This window comes from Macroventuria anomochaeta, assembly GCF_010093625.1.
Source record: "Macroventuria anomochaeta strain CBS 525.71 unplaced genomic scaffold BU25scaffold_26, whole genome shotgun sequence".
NCBI lineage: Eukaryota > Fungi > Ascomycota > Dothideomycetes > Pleosporales > Didymellaceae > Macroventuria > Macroventuria anomochaeta.
Window position 1 is genome coordinate 249,082 of NW_022985387.1, and position 13,079 is coordinate 262,160.

At 54.3% G+C, this 13,079-nt stretch overlaps 6 protein-coding genes across 6 annotated transcripts; 1 reads left to right on the plus strand and 5 right to left on the minus strand.

The window, feature by feature from the left end:
* The first annotated feature begins 802 nt into the window (after nt 1–802).
* BU25DRAFT_492964 (FolC bifunctional protein) lies at nt 803–3,574 on the plus strand. The gene is made up of 2 exons (XM_033711682.1): nt 803–1,032; nt 1,079–3,574. The coding sequence occupies exons 1-2, from the start codon at nt 848–850 to the stop codon at nt 3,468–3,470; spliced, it is 2,577 nt and encodes an 858-aa protein (XP_033559512.1). The 5' UTR covers nt 803–847; the 3' UTR covers nt 3,471–3,574.
* Nucleotides 3,575–3,733: 159 nt separating this feature from the next.
* Nucleotides 3,734–7,429, minus strand: BU25DRAFT_492965 (uncharacterized protein; the record flags this gene model as incomplete). Its single annotated transcript, XM_033711683.1, has 1 exon — nt 3,734–7,429. One exon carries the CDS (start codon nt 7,427–7,429, stop codon nt 3,734–3,736), a length of 3,696 nt encoding a protein of 1,231 aa, XP_033559513.1.
* A 164-nt stretch (nt 7,430–7,593) lies between these two features.
* Nucleotides 7,594–8,272, minus strand: BU25DRAFT_412761 (uncharacterized protein). Its single transcript, XM_033706873.1, has 2 exons — nt 8,152–8,272; nt 7,594–8,101 (listed from the first exon to the last, which is right to left on the minus strand). Exons 1-2 carry the CDS (start codon nt 8,170–8,172, stop codon nt 7,784–7,786), a joined length of 339 nt encoding a protein of 112 aa, XP_033559514.1. The 5' UTR covers nt 8,173–8,272; the 3' UTR covers nt 7,594–7,783.
* Nucleotides 8,273–9,492: 1,220 nt separating this feature from the next.
* On the minus strand, nt 9,493–10,506 carry BU25DRAFT_473880 (uncharacterized protein; the record flags this gene model as incomplete). The annotated part of the gene is made up of 2 exons (XM_033710887.1): nt 9,493–10,404; nt 10,460–10,506. The coding sequence occupies 2 exons, from the start codon at nt 10,504–10,506 to the stop codon at nt 9,726–9,728; spliced, it is 726 nt and encodes a 241-aa protein (XP_033559515.1). The 3' UTR covers nt 9,493–9,725.
* Nucleotides 10,507–11,285: 779 nt separating this feature from the next.
* On the minus strand, nt 11,286–11,599 carry BU25DRAFT_119249 (uncharacterized protein). Its single transcript, XM_033700421.1, has one exon. It carries the CDS (start codon nt 11,536–11,538, stop codon nt 11,344–11,346), a length of 195 nt encoding a protein of 64 aa, XP_033559516.1. The 5' UTR covers nt 11,539–11,599; the 3' UTR covers nt 11,286–11,343.
* A 383-nt stretch (nt 11,600–11,982) lies between these two features.
* Nucleotides 11,983–12,916, minus strand: BU25DRAFT_397294 (ribosomal protein L17). The gene is made up of 2 exons (XM_033704867.1): nt 12,613–12,916; nt 11,983–12,564 (listed from the first exon to the last, which is right to left on the minus strand). Exons 1-2 carry the CDS (start codon nt 12,826–12,828, stop codon nt 12,040–12,042), a joined length of 741 nt encoding a protein of 246 aa, XP_033559517.1. The 5' UTR covers nt 12,829–12,916; the 3' UTR covers nt 11,983–12,039.
* Nucleotides 12,917–13,079: the final 163 nt, after the last annotated feature.

Genomic DNA, 13,079 nt, shown 5'->3' on the forward strand with positions numbered 1-13,079 from the left:
CCCATGCTGAGCGAGCGCGGCCGCAGCTCCTCGCGGCCAAAGTGTCGCTCGCGCCGCTCAGGCACCGGCGGGGCGGGCGGCAGCTGGGTGCGCGCGTGCGAGAGCCTGGGAGCGTGCTCGAGGACGTTTGCGAAGCGTGACGTATGGCTGTCGACCAGGGCGTCCGTGTCGAAGGCACTCAGGTTCCTCGGGGGCCTGCTCCCTCGCGCGCGCCGCCGGATGGGCGATCGGGACCCGGTCACGTCGGCGCGCAGCACGTCCTTCTCCTTTGCCTCGTCGCGCACAATGTTCCAGCCGACCGGGATGCCCATCGCGAGTGTCGCGAGCCCAAGTGGGTGGATAAGTGAGTGGATAAGTGAGTGGAGAGCAGGGACTGGCGAGAAAGGCGGGCGGGCAGCGAGGGGTGATGCGGTGGTGGTGGACAGCGCGCCTGCGAGGGCTGACGGGGAGCGATGGAGCCAGCGTTCCTGGCCTAATCGCGCTAGACTAGCGATAGAAATGAGGCTGGAGCCCCCAGTTATGCACGCTGCATGCAGAACGCTGCCAACAGCGATGGAGACGCACCACAGTCACCGCAGGAATGTCGTCGTGCAAAGGAAGTGCACAGTAGTACTTGCTCCACTGCAGCCGCTGATATGCCCCTCATCCTCCGAGCGTCTCATTGCAAGGCTCGCAAAGGCCACATCGACCCGTCGACTCAGGCGCGATCGCCAAGACATAGATGCCTGATTCGGCCTGGGCGGCCTTTCTCACGCCTCTTCATCCAATTCGTCGCCTCAATTCAAGCATTTGCTGACTTCAACACTGTCTGAGCCTGTTGTTGCCCATGACACCCTGAAGAGGCTCAATGGCTAAGATCCAGCCCGGACTGGAACGCATCGCCGCCCTCCTGAAAAATGTCAGCTTCCCATGGAGGTCCATCCACGTGGCAGGCACCAATGGCAAGGGCTCAGTTTGCCACTATGCCTCATCCATGCTGGTAGGGAGGAGTCTCAAGGTGGGCAAGTTCACATCTCCGCATCTGGTAGATAGGTGCGGCTCGCCTCTCCTCATTCAAGTCTTCAGCTAATAGATCTAGGTGGGACTGCATTTCCATCGATGGCAGGCCCATCGAAGAAGGAACGTTCCGGAAGGTCGAGAACCATTTTCTCAAAGTCAACAAGACTCACCAAATCGGTGCTTCTCCATTCGAGATATTGACCGCCACGGCTTTCACTATCTTCAATGACAGGAACGTCGAGGTCGGTGTCGTCGAAGTCGGCATGGGCGGCAAGCTCGACTCCACCAACATTCTCACCAACCAAGCTGTGTCTGTCGTCTCCAAGATCGCTCGGGATCATGAAGGCTTCCTTGGAAACACGCTGGCGGAAATCGCTGGTCACAAAGCCGGTATCCTGAGGCCAGCTGTTCCCTATATCATCAACTCTGCAAATGAGGCAAACGTCCAAACCGTCATACAAGACTACGCGCGGGCAATTGGAGCGGGGCCTCGTCTCTTGAGTACCAGCTTCGAACTCAACTCGAGGCTGTACGACACATCAAAATGGCAGCGTGCCACCGCGTCTTTGGTACCATTCCAGCAGGAGAATCTCAAGCTAGCTGTGGTTGCAGTCATGCAGGCACTGCAAACCATGGAGCAGGAGACGAGACCCACAGAGCTTGCAAAGACCCTTTTGCTCAACGCGAAGAAGCACCATCCAGGACGTCAAGAGATGGTTTACGCGACACCAGTCTTCAGGAAGGCAACTGAAAGAAAGAATCACATTCTAGTAGATGGTGCGCATAACCCAGATGCTGCCTCAGCTCTGGACGACTTCATTCGCATCAACCTAAGATTCGGGTCGTCACCTGCCAAAGAGCGGCCTGCATCTGGATGGCCGGTCACATGGGTTCTCGCAATGACAGAAGGTAAAGACGCCCGTCAATACCTCGCAACACTGCTCAAACCAGGAGATAAGGTTGTCACTACCACTTTCGGCCCGGTTGATGGCATGCCTTGGGTCAAGCCGATGGATCCCAGGGAACTGCTCGAAGTTGCCAAGTCTGTTGAACCGCAGATCACTGGTGTACATGTCCCTGTTATGGGTCCACTACGAGCCCTTTGTACGGCCAAATACATGTCGAATCAGATGGCTCCCTGGTCACCTATAGCTCTGACCGGTAGTCTCTATCTTGTCGGCGACCTTCATCGCGAGCTGCGGTCACGGTCCTCAAGAACGTGGTGGACGGATACTGATGAGGCCACTGCAGCCGACAGGGAGTCATTCTTGAAAGTCCAGGCTGAAGAACGTAAGCGTGTAGACGCTATCTTAAGCTCTAAGAAGGCAGGGGCTGCCAGTGAGCCCGAGGATCCTGATACGGATGAACAGAGAAAGCTACAAGAAGAACTCGATGCCCTTAACCGCGAGGTCCAGCGTCTCGAAATCGAAGAGAAGCGTCTTGCAAGAGATCACTCTGCGATATTGGACACACCCGAGGATGAACAATCTCTGAGTGCAGCAGAGCGCCTTGAACGCGAGGACCGACGTTTCGCAGAACTCCACTCAACGCCCGAACAAATTGCTGCCCAAATCGCGAGGGCCGAGAAAGCAGAAGCGGACCTCGCGCGCCACGCGGAGAAGCTCGAAGCCGCTGCCAAGGCACGAGCTGAAAAGACTGAGAGGCGCACCAAACAGAAAGAGCGTCTGGAGGAACGAAGAGCACGAAAAAAGGAAAAGAGGCAGTTCGAAGCAGAGCAGAGAATGCTACGAACGGGAGGGGGTCCTCGGGATGGGAAAGTGCCAAAGAAAGTGTACCTCAAAGAGCAAGCTAGTCATCCGGCCCAGAAATCTCAAGAGCGCAGAAACCCGTACACAGACAGCAATAGAGAGCTTGATGCGCTCTCCATCCTCACTACCAATAGGGCGAAAGGCTTCTCTTTCCCTAAGGCCAATGCCGCCAAGGAAGCTGTCAAAAGGGAAGCCATCAACAGTATGCCGACGCGGCACGTAAAGCCTCAAGATGCGCTCTCTGCCCTCTCCACCCCAGACCAAAAGAACTCGTTCTTCGGCAAACCTGACCCTCCCACCCCCTCCGCCTCTCCAAGCACAGCGCAAGTCACAAGCAACCCAGAAGCCCCTCAGACGCAGTCGACCAGAGCCGCACGCCTCACCCCCACATTCAGGAATAGCCTACGAGACCAAGCATCATCGCCCACCCTACAGCGTTCAGGCAGCAAGCCCTCAGAGCAGAAGCTAGAAAAGCAGGACCTCGAAGAAAAGAAGAGAAACACCGTGAGGATCCACATGCACTACGCCAACGTCTCCGAACCGCGTCGTGCCAGGATAGCATCCTTCCCGCTCGATCGACGGACGAGGGCGTGGACTGCGCCGCGCGAGAGAAGTCATCCCGGGTACAAGAGTCTGGGGTACAAGAGCGTGGTTAATTATTATGCGCACGAGTATGGGAATGTGAGGAGGCGGAGGGAGTGAGTGGGTGTATGTGTAGGGGATGCAAGATAGAGTGTTGTTCGATAGAAAATAGGATCGTGTGGAGTGGATAGTGTTTCGGTGCTTTTGATTTAAAACTGCTTTAGAAGGTAATGGGGATGGGAAGGATATCGTGGAACGTGTACAACTGTTGGCATGAACTACAAAAAAAACTTCCCTTGCCCGACTCACGAGATAACAGACACCATTTCCATGTCAACGAAGCCCAAGAACTAGCTGCCCAACCCCCCCATCCTTTGCAAAATTTACTCCTCCATCTCCTCATCCTCATCCTCATCCATCAACTCCTCCACCTCCCTCCTCCTCCTCTCCTTCTCCGCATCACCATACGGCGCATACCCATCCCCCATGCCCCCATCCTCAACCTTTCCAGACACCTCCACCTCACTCTTCACCGCGCCCTCGCGCTCAGCAGCACTCATCTCAATCCCCCGATCCACAAACGCGCCCCACCCCTCCCACACAGCACCGCGATCATAAATCGTCATCGGCCCACGACTCACGCGCCACCGCTTCGTCAACAACTCCTCCCGAACTGCTGGTAAGCCGGTCATCATGCCGTACGCTTGCGCTAGCTTATCGTACACAGCTCTGTGACACCCTTTCTCCGCCCGGTCGCCCGTTCTCTCTTTCCCTTTCCCTTTCCCTTTGGCGGGGTGGGAAGATGGGCACGCGTACGTTTCCAGCACGCTCCACCGCCCGCTCCTCACCTTCCTGAGCGTATTCTCCCACACGCCCACCGGCACTAGAATCGCCTTGCTCAGCACCAACTTCCCACTTCCCACTTCCTCGTGCCCGAGAAGAAGGGCATCCGTCTCCGCACAGCCGCTGTTGCCCATTCTCGTTCCGCTCGGTCCGAGACCGTTGCCCGGGACGAGGATCGCGGGGAGGTAGATCTGGATTGGTGTGCCGGCGTTGGCGGAGAGATCGAGGAAGGGTGATGTGGCGAGGACTTGTGGGGCGAAGGTCGTGAAGGGTGAAGGTTTGGGAGAAGATAGGGAGAGAGGGGTCGGTGCGTTTCGTGTTATGCCTGGCCGGGGCGGTGGGAACATGGCGCCTGAGGGCGGCGGGTAGGGCGATGGTGGAGTGGAGCGAGTAGCGGGGGTTTGGTTGGAGGTTTCGGGTCTGAGGAGTGGCTGGAGGGGATGCGGCCGCGGTTGTGGTTGCGGCTGCGGTAGTGGCGGTGAGAGGACTGAGGGAGACAGTGACGATCGCGATGGGACTGGACCTCGAGAAGTGAGCTGCCCACTGGTTTCATCGAATTCCCAGCGATATTGAGTGAGGTCTGATGGCCTTGAGCTTTGCGGTGGCTGAGCCGGCTGTGTATTTGGCTGAGAAGCTTGTGCAGCGCATACTTGGGCGTTCGTAGCAGCGAAATCTGCTGACAACATTTGTTGACGTTGCGCGGGTAGCTGTTGGTGCGGCTCGAGGTTTGGTATCTGCGGCCGCAAAGCTGATTGTGTATCTGGTAGGACTGTTTGGCTGGACTGCACCGAACCTTCTGATGTAGTGGCTGATCCCGATGCCTCTTGTTGACGTCTCAGATACATGAAGTGTTCAGAGTTGAAGCCAGTGGAGACGGGGCTGGCCAGCCAGGCGTCAGTGGAAGGAGCTCCAGCGGTCGTAGGCGAAAGCGCATATACTGGGATGTTACGGCTTCCTTCAGCTGTAGTATGTTGCTGAAGACCGACGGGCGATGGAGTTGGCTGACCCAGTATACCGAATGGCGACGGAGGTAAAGATTGCGGACTGCCTGGAAACGCGTTTTGATTTCGCTGCTTTGGTAGTATCAATGGATCTACTGCAGACGATGGACCTGATAAGTTGATTTGATTTGGTGCGACATTCCTGGCTGTTCCTTGCCCTTGGCTACCTAGAGGAAGCGGCACTGATGATGGCCGCGGAGGTGACGCTTCTGACAATTTTGATAGTATAAACGGGTCGATTATGTAGCCAGGCTGGCTGGAGCTCGACGACCTCACAGGTCCGACGTCAAACGAGAGAGTCCGTGGCACAATGTCTTGCGCTCGAGAGCTTTCTTGGATTTTGCTTGTCGCTGCTTGCCGTGCTTGGGGACTCAGCAGAGGTAGCAGATGTTGAGCTTGTTCGGTGTTCAGGTTTTGCATGTACGTTGCGATGTTGGGTGGCGTAGATTGATCGAAGCCCCTGGGAACAGGCTGTGAAGAGCTGCTCTCTTCAGTCAGATGTGGATACCTTGGGACATTGAAGCCATTGGCAGTATTTACCGGGTTGGTCGTGGCGGCGGGAGGCTGCGGAGGTAGGGGCAGTGGCAGCGTCGGTCGCGGTAGGCTGGGAGTCGACACTGGCATAGCGGCTGCAGCCGTGGCACTGTCATCGCCTCCGCCATTGTTGCTAGAGTCACTCTCCATCCCCATATCTTCGTCGTCATTGTCGTCCTTGTCCTCAATCTGTCCAACTTGAAATGTTCTAGGACGATCGCCCGTAACGACCAATCTTAGATTCTCATCTCCTCTCCTTGGAAGTGCAGTTGGAACTGTAAGAGACCGGTTCGTATACCACTCAGCCTCAGCCATGAGATCTCTCAGCGGCATCAACTCAGGCTCCTTTCGCGCATTCTCAAACACCTTGCTCTTCATCCTATCCACAAGCGGTTTCGGCACGATATTGATCCTCTCATCCCTCTTCGCCCTCGTCTCTTTGATTCTCTGCATCATATCAGCAGCCATTTCTGGCTTCCTTGCATACACTGGTGTAGGCGGAATGAGCGGTAGGCCAGTCGCCCCATCAGGAATCGCATGGGTGGCTGCAAGCTGGGCTTCGACTGCAAGCTTGTTGCTGATGGCGATTTCACGCTGTTTGATCTGCTTATCCTTTAGCTCGAACTGAGCTTGTGCGTACTTCGCGTCTTTCTGGTAGTTGCGGAGACCGTTGCCGTCGCCGATTTCGGGCGTCTCTTTGGGATGCGCAGTTTGCAGCTTCTGGTAGTTGTTGATTTGACGCATGGTGACACCAGCTTCGAGGAGGAGATAGAGCGCGCGTTGGCGGGATTTGAAACATGCAGCATAGTATTTTGTACGCTTGCGTTGGTCGCGCGGAATGTTGATGAGTGGTGGTAATGGCTGTTCGAGCTTGGGTGGCTGGATGCCAAACTTGACTTCGCGATACTGGAGGCGTTCGCTTTCTTCGCTGTAGAATGTACGAAGCTCGATGGCCGCTAGGTCTGGCTTTGGTCGTGCGTGCATCTTCTTCGTCGGGGAGCTCTGTCGTAGCTCGGCAGCTTTGCTCTCGCTTGCAGATCTTGTTCTTCTCTCTCCTTGTCCGCTAGACTGAGTGTCATCTTCTTTCCCTGTATAACTGTCCTTTCCCACGTCTCGCGGCAGCACCAGAGGGTGGTACTCAAAGTCCCACAAGCTTGGAATTTCCCACCTCAGCGCAGCCTTGAGCGCCTTCCCATCACCCTCGTAGTAGTCTACCCAACGGTACAGAAACTCGATGAAGTTGGGCACAAGCGAACTGGCAACTTGTACGATGTCGATCAGGATGCGCAACATATCTTCCTCCAGCATTAGCGCCCCATCTAGAGTGCGTCGCTCGAAGATAGTAAGAGCGGGGGTCTGGCGTGGCGTTGGTGGCGCTTTGAAAAGCGCGTTTGCTTGCTGTGTGTCCAATCGGACTTTCTTAGGGGACGAAGGCTGCTGCGCAGGTGGACTGTTGTCGACCTCCCATTGCACAAGCCAGGTCCACAGCTCCTTGCTCGTCTCGTGCGCTCGTCGCATGGTGAAGTCTTGGATTAGGCCCATGAAGATCTCGTGGTTCGTGTCCATACGATAAACCAAAACGTTCTGGGTGTATTCCTCGTAGGGGACAAGGGTTGGTAGCGGTTCGACATTGCCGATGACGTCTTGCAGCTCGAGATAGCGGTCGTCGAGCAGATCGAGTACCTTGCCAAAAGACGCCATGACGGTGCGCAGTACAACGAAAGGAGAATATCAGAATGTAAAGTGACTTGGCTGAGGGAGTCGAAGCTGCGAGAGACAGACAAAGCGGGGCGCTTGGGAATGATTGTGTAGACAAACAATGAAAGTGCCAAGGTGAAGACAGGAAGCGCAGGAAGATAGACATGACATAAAAGACTTGAGCGCACGCGAGGTTCACTTCGCATACCTAAGGATATATGCAGACATATCCCTCGGTGCTTCACCGTACTCTACGAGTGTTCGTGCTGTTGTGTAATCCCAGAATTGTCGCTGCAAGAAGGGTATCGTTGCATTCGCCCGCCCCGCCCCCTCCACCTACTTCACCCTTGCTCCAGCTTATTTCCCGCTTTCCCTGATCTTCTGCGCAACTGTGCTCAGCCTGTCCTCAGCGCTCTCCCTGACCCTCCTCCAATCTGTGTTGTACACGGTCTGCACAGTCTCCTCCAGTACCCTGTTCCACCTGTCCTTGGCCATCTCTGCCAGCCCAATTGGCACTTCTCGCGCTCTGGGCTCGGCCTTGGGTTCCTTGGGATCGTAGAAGTTTGTGAGGACGTTGCGCTGTTGGCGCAGGAGCGCGGCTTGTGTTGCGCGGTTCTGTGCGTGCAGCGAAATGGAGAGATACAGAATGGCTGATGTGAGGGTGAAGCCTCCGAGCTATTTCACTGTCAGAAACGATATATGTTATGAAGTCGCTGAGTAGTTACGAAGCCAGTTGTCATGCCCATGATGAGCTGATAAGGGTGTCGAAGAGAGAAGCTTTTCGCACAGATGAACGGTATGGTCGGACCCAATGGCTTGCAGAACACGTTCGCGGATCCGTTACTGAAAATCTGGAGATGAAAGGACGGGAGGGGCTTGTAGGTGAAAGGCGCAAATTGCAATTAAGAGATGCGCGCTGGAGCTGTTGACATGTGAGGTCAGAGCCGGAATTGCGCGATCAGCCGCATCCTTCCTCATCGGGTAGGTTTTCTACGACTATCGATCGCTGATTCCAATCCTAACGCCGAAGTCCCAATTCTGGACATGTTAATTCCATGATGAGGTTGTTTGATTGATTGGTTGATTGGTTTAACGTTCTATGGGAGTCTGAGACTATGGTGAACGAGAGGTGCAGTAGCTCCTCTAGTATAGAAGGAGGATGAGTTACAAAAGGGGAGGGGGTCTCTACAGGTACAAAGTCCATGATGAGGTCTTCATGATCCCATCACCTTCACAGAGCATGGAATTGGATATCCTATCCTCTTGTCACAAACTTGAGATGGACCATGCGAGCAATGTACTCAGGATATACTACCATCAAAAACAGTCGATTCAACGCCAGTAAATGAGCTTGCTGCAGAGGTCCTAATCGTTCTGACATACTCAAGAGAAACTGCAACAATACGCTCACCACATACATCGAAAATTTGAGTCATTCACCATTCTATCCTGGATACTTGTCACGTATCGTCCTGGTAGAGCTGACCTTCAATGGCGGCACCTCCACGGCAGCTCGAAACAGCATGACTCCGTTGATCAACAGCATCGGGGCAAGGTTCCTTGTTCATCACTATGTCGGCTTGACACTGGACTTCAACAGCGGATCATAATCGAGTTGAAATACCGATATGAGTCCATCTAGCTGGTGCTACAGCCACAAGAGAACCAATACTGCGAGCCCACAACGGGCCCAGGTGAAGCAAGTCTGCACCCTCTGCGCCGTCACACGTACATGGATACTACGCGCACCTCTCTCACAACCAAACCAACCAACATCCTAGCACCGTCTTTCCTTCGTACCCGTCATAAGGCATATCCGTCATTATGAATCTCACAAGTCTTCCACTCTTCCACAACAACGCCATCGCCGCATTCGGGTGGGCATCTGGCATAGTGGTCCACAAGGGCGATATCAGAGCTGTCGAGCCAGGAGTTTAGTAGGTGATTCTCGAGCCGGCTATCGGACAGCATATGCGGGGATGGGGTTGTTGTATTTTTACTTTTGTTTTGGGACTTTGGGGGGTGGCTCTCACCCAGACGATTGCACAGTCAGCAGTACAGCCTATTGGCTAAACATCAAAGGCGACACGTCAAATGGCACTCAAGGAACTGAAAAGCCTGAGGCGGATCTAAGTGGCACAGCGTAAGACTCATGAAAGGTAAATACTGGTACCGGGTACAAGTACTCGAAAATGACCACAGATTGCGAGGAGATGGAATGCTGAAAGGTCCTGCCAACGACTGGCGGCTTCCATTGCAGAGCCACTCATAGGTGCTCTTTTTCGACGCAATGGAACTCTTATCCTTCGCGTTTCGCTTCACAGGACCGTCGCTCTGCCATGTCCTTGTGCTCGTGATACTCGCACAGGGGCATGCTGTTGTCCCACTCAAGACCTCCGTGAGCGTACTCGGTATAACGACACAAGACCCTTTCCAAAAAGATGGACGGATAGTTCAATGCAGCAAGATCCTCCCAAACGCCAGCGGTTGCGAAATGGCAATGCTCGTCGACCAGGTATCTGCACATGGGCGAATTGCTCGGAAGGTTGTCGATGGCATACCCGATCTGGGAGCTGCTCGCAAGACCAACGCAGGGATTCGTCATGTGGTTGTACAGATCGTCCAGAGCGCAGGTTTTCAGCGCAGCAATGTCGTATTTTTCAGAAAAGATGTACACTCGGATGAGGTTGCCGGTCTCCAATCCGCCGCGATCGTCTTCGCCAGCCCAGATCGATAGGAGCTCGACAGGAGCATCGGCCTCATTGGGAAGGCGCTTGTAATAGAGCCAGTGCACAAAGAACTCGAAGGTCTGTGGATCCTCTTCCTCCAGAGTTACAGACTTGTTCTGGGCTTCTTGGAAGTTGCCAATAAGAGCTGCGCGAAAGAATGGCGAGTGGAATGCGAGTAGATCTTGGTGAACGGTGAACTTGACATGTTGCGAGCCGACGAGAACGGTTGCAAATTTGGCATTTCTCGCTCTGCCAGTAGTCAGTATTGTGGGGTTGGGGCTCTATATCGTCGAAGATGACCTACGAGATGCGAGGGCGAACCTGAGAAGTCTTGCTGTTGATGCCAGTCATCACGTAGAATTGTCGAGCTGATCGCTGGTAGAAATGTGGTCTTGGTGCGCAAAGCTTTGTATAGGTTGCTTTTCTTTTCAGAAGCCTGGTGAGAGTGAGAGTGAAGTGTGCTTCGCTATGCCATGTCTCAAGTAAAGGTAATCTGGTGTACGGGTGGTGAGAGTGGAGGTGACTGCCGCTTTGGTCATCACAGGCTAATTAGCGCCATCCACGGTATTTGCACCTGCCGTATCACGCATCACTGAGACTTAGCTAGACATCAAATGTTTACTTGTCCATTGGCCCACTGGCCAAATCCGATATGAAGGCCTCCATGCTCGCCTATACCCATGTCAGCGAATGAAGGATATCAATCTACCTGAAAGTGTACAGCAGAAGATTGGGGTTGTCGAACATCATTCATCAGACCCGCCAACTTCCATGAGTGTCATATCAGTCACATGTTGCTTCTTCCAAGATCCACTCTTGTGACGCCTCATGCCTCTCATCGAGACCGCCAGATCAAGCTGTCCCCTCTGCTTCACAAGCCTCCTCTCTTCGACGTCCTTGTGACCGTGGCAGTCGCAAATATCTAGGCCATCGTCTCTGTCGCGCTCTCCGTGGGCAATTTCGGCATAACGCTGTAGTGTGTTTCCGAGAAAGGCGAGACGTTGATTCGACGAAGATTCCTCTTCCTCACAAGGAGCTTCCCAAACCGTCGCGTCAGCCCAATTGCAGTGCGCATCTACCAGGAAGCGGTACATCGGAGAGTTGTCGGAGACGTTTGCGAATGCGTACGTGATATCCTGGGTCCAAGGAAGACCTAATCCTCGTCGTGGAATTACTCATACAGGAGATCTAGGGATTGGCCCTTTGAACCGGAACGTCGTACTTGTCGCAGAAGATATAGAGGTGTGTGATGCTCCCCATCTTGTCCGCTCCCTGGTGTTTGCCAGAGTCCCACAGAGTGCAGAGTTCGGGATCGTTGTTTCCGTTCGGAAGGCGTTGGTGATATAGCCAATGAACAAAGAACTCGAACGTGTCAATATCCATCCCTTCCAAACGTACCTCTCTTTTCGTAGCCTCTTCAAAACCACCCTTCAGCACAGCGCGGAAGAAAGGTGAGTGATACGTGAGGAGCTGCTGGTGTACAACGAATGGAACACATCCCGCATCCACGATCACAGTAGCAAATCCGGCGCCCGAGGCACTGTGTCGAATCAGTACCATACTGTAACTATGCGCGTTCGTCCACTCACGAAATCCTTGGCGGAATGCGCACTGCGGTGTTGCTTGGGCCCACGATATAGCGTGTGGTCGAGCGAGGATTGGTATAATGTCTGGTGAGATTATGTCGAATCGACGGCGTTGGAGAAGGTGGTAGGGATCAAGGAGCTAGGCAGTCGGCCTAAAACAGTGTAAGAGAGACATGGCAAAATGAACGAGGATTCCATGCCCCAAGTCAAGGTGATCCAAGGAGGTTGTCGCAACACAATCGTGGGTATTGCGCCTGGTATGTGAACATTGGTATAGTACATATATAACACATCAACCTTACGCGTTCACTTCTTTCCCTAGACTCCGCTCCGCGACCATGAAATCGGCCTCTGGCTCTACGACCTTCACCTCCTTCTTGACCTGCTTCTTAGGTAGAGGGTTGGGGAACTTCCAGTCGGGCGTCTCCTCTGGGTAATGCATATCCCTCTTCATACTCTGCTCTGGGTACACCCTCCTAGGCGCTGGTAGGACTCGGTCGTCGATACCATTCTCCTGCTCAATGCGCATCTGCTGGACCATCTCTTGCAGCTGGCTCATGCCATCCTCGCGGAATTGTGTAACCCTCTTCACGTTCTTCGCTGTCATGTCGTTGAATTGCTTGTTGGGGGGCAGGCGCGCCAGGGTTTTCGCTGTCATGGCGAAGCGCATGTCTTTCGGTCCGTCGACGAGTTCGAGGATCGCAGATTCGGCCTGGTCTTCCTTCATGGGTTCGATGCGCAGCACTCGTGTGTAGCCTCCAGGTCTGGCGGCGTAGCGCTCTCTTATGGGGCCAAAGAGCTTGGGGACCATGTCATTTGGTTCCTGCAACAATCAGTATGGCGTTGGCGCAGCGGTGCTGGGTCTTCCTACATAGAATATCTGATGCGCTCTCCGCCGCGACGCCTCTGTGTTCTTCTTGCCCAATGTGACCAGCTTCTCCGCTAACCTCTGCGCCTCCTTCGCCTTGTGCCATGTTGTTGCTATCGACTCGTGCTTGAACAGCGATGTGACGAGGTTGCGCAGGAGGGCCTGTCGATGCGACGATGACCGACTGAGGGCACGGTACTTCATGTGTCCGCCCGCCATTGTGGAAGACAAGTGGCGCTGTAAAAGTCCGAGAGAGAAGAGAAAGACGTCCGATGCGGCTCACGATGCACCTCAGCGTAGTTGATGCTGCACCCAGAAAAGTTCGGGGCTTCGGCGACAATTTGGCCGCTTGATCTTATCAGATCATCGATCGCCGCGGCCCATGCAAGCACTTTACTCGATGCAACGCGCTAGTTACAAATCTGCGGCAAGCACGACGCGTGAACGTGCTATGGACGCGTTGCCGTGCC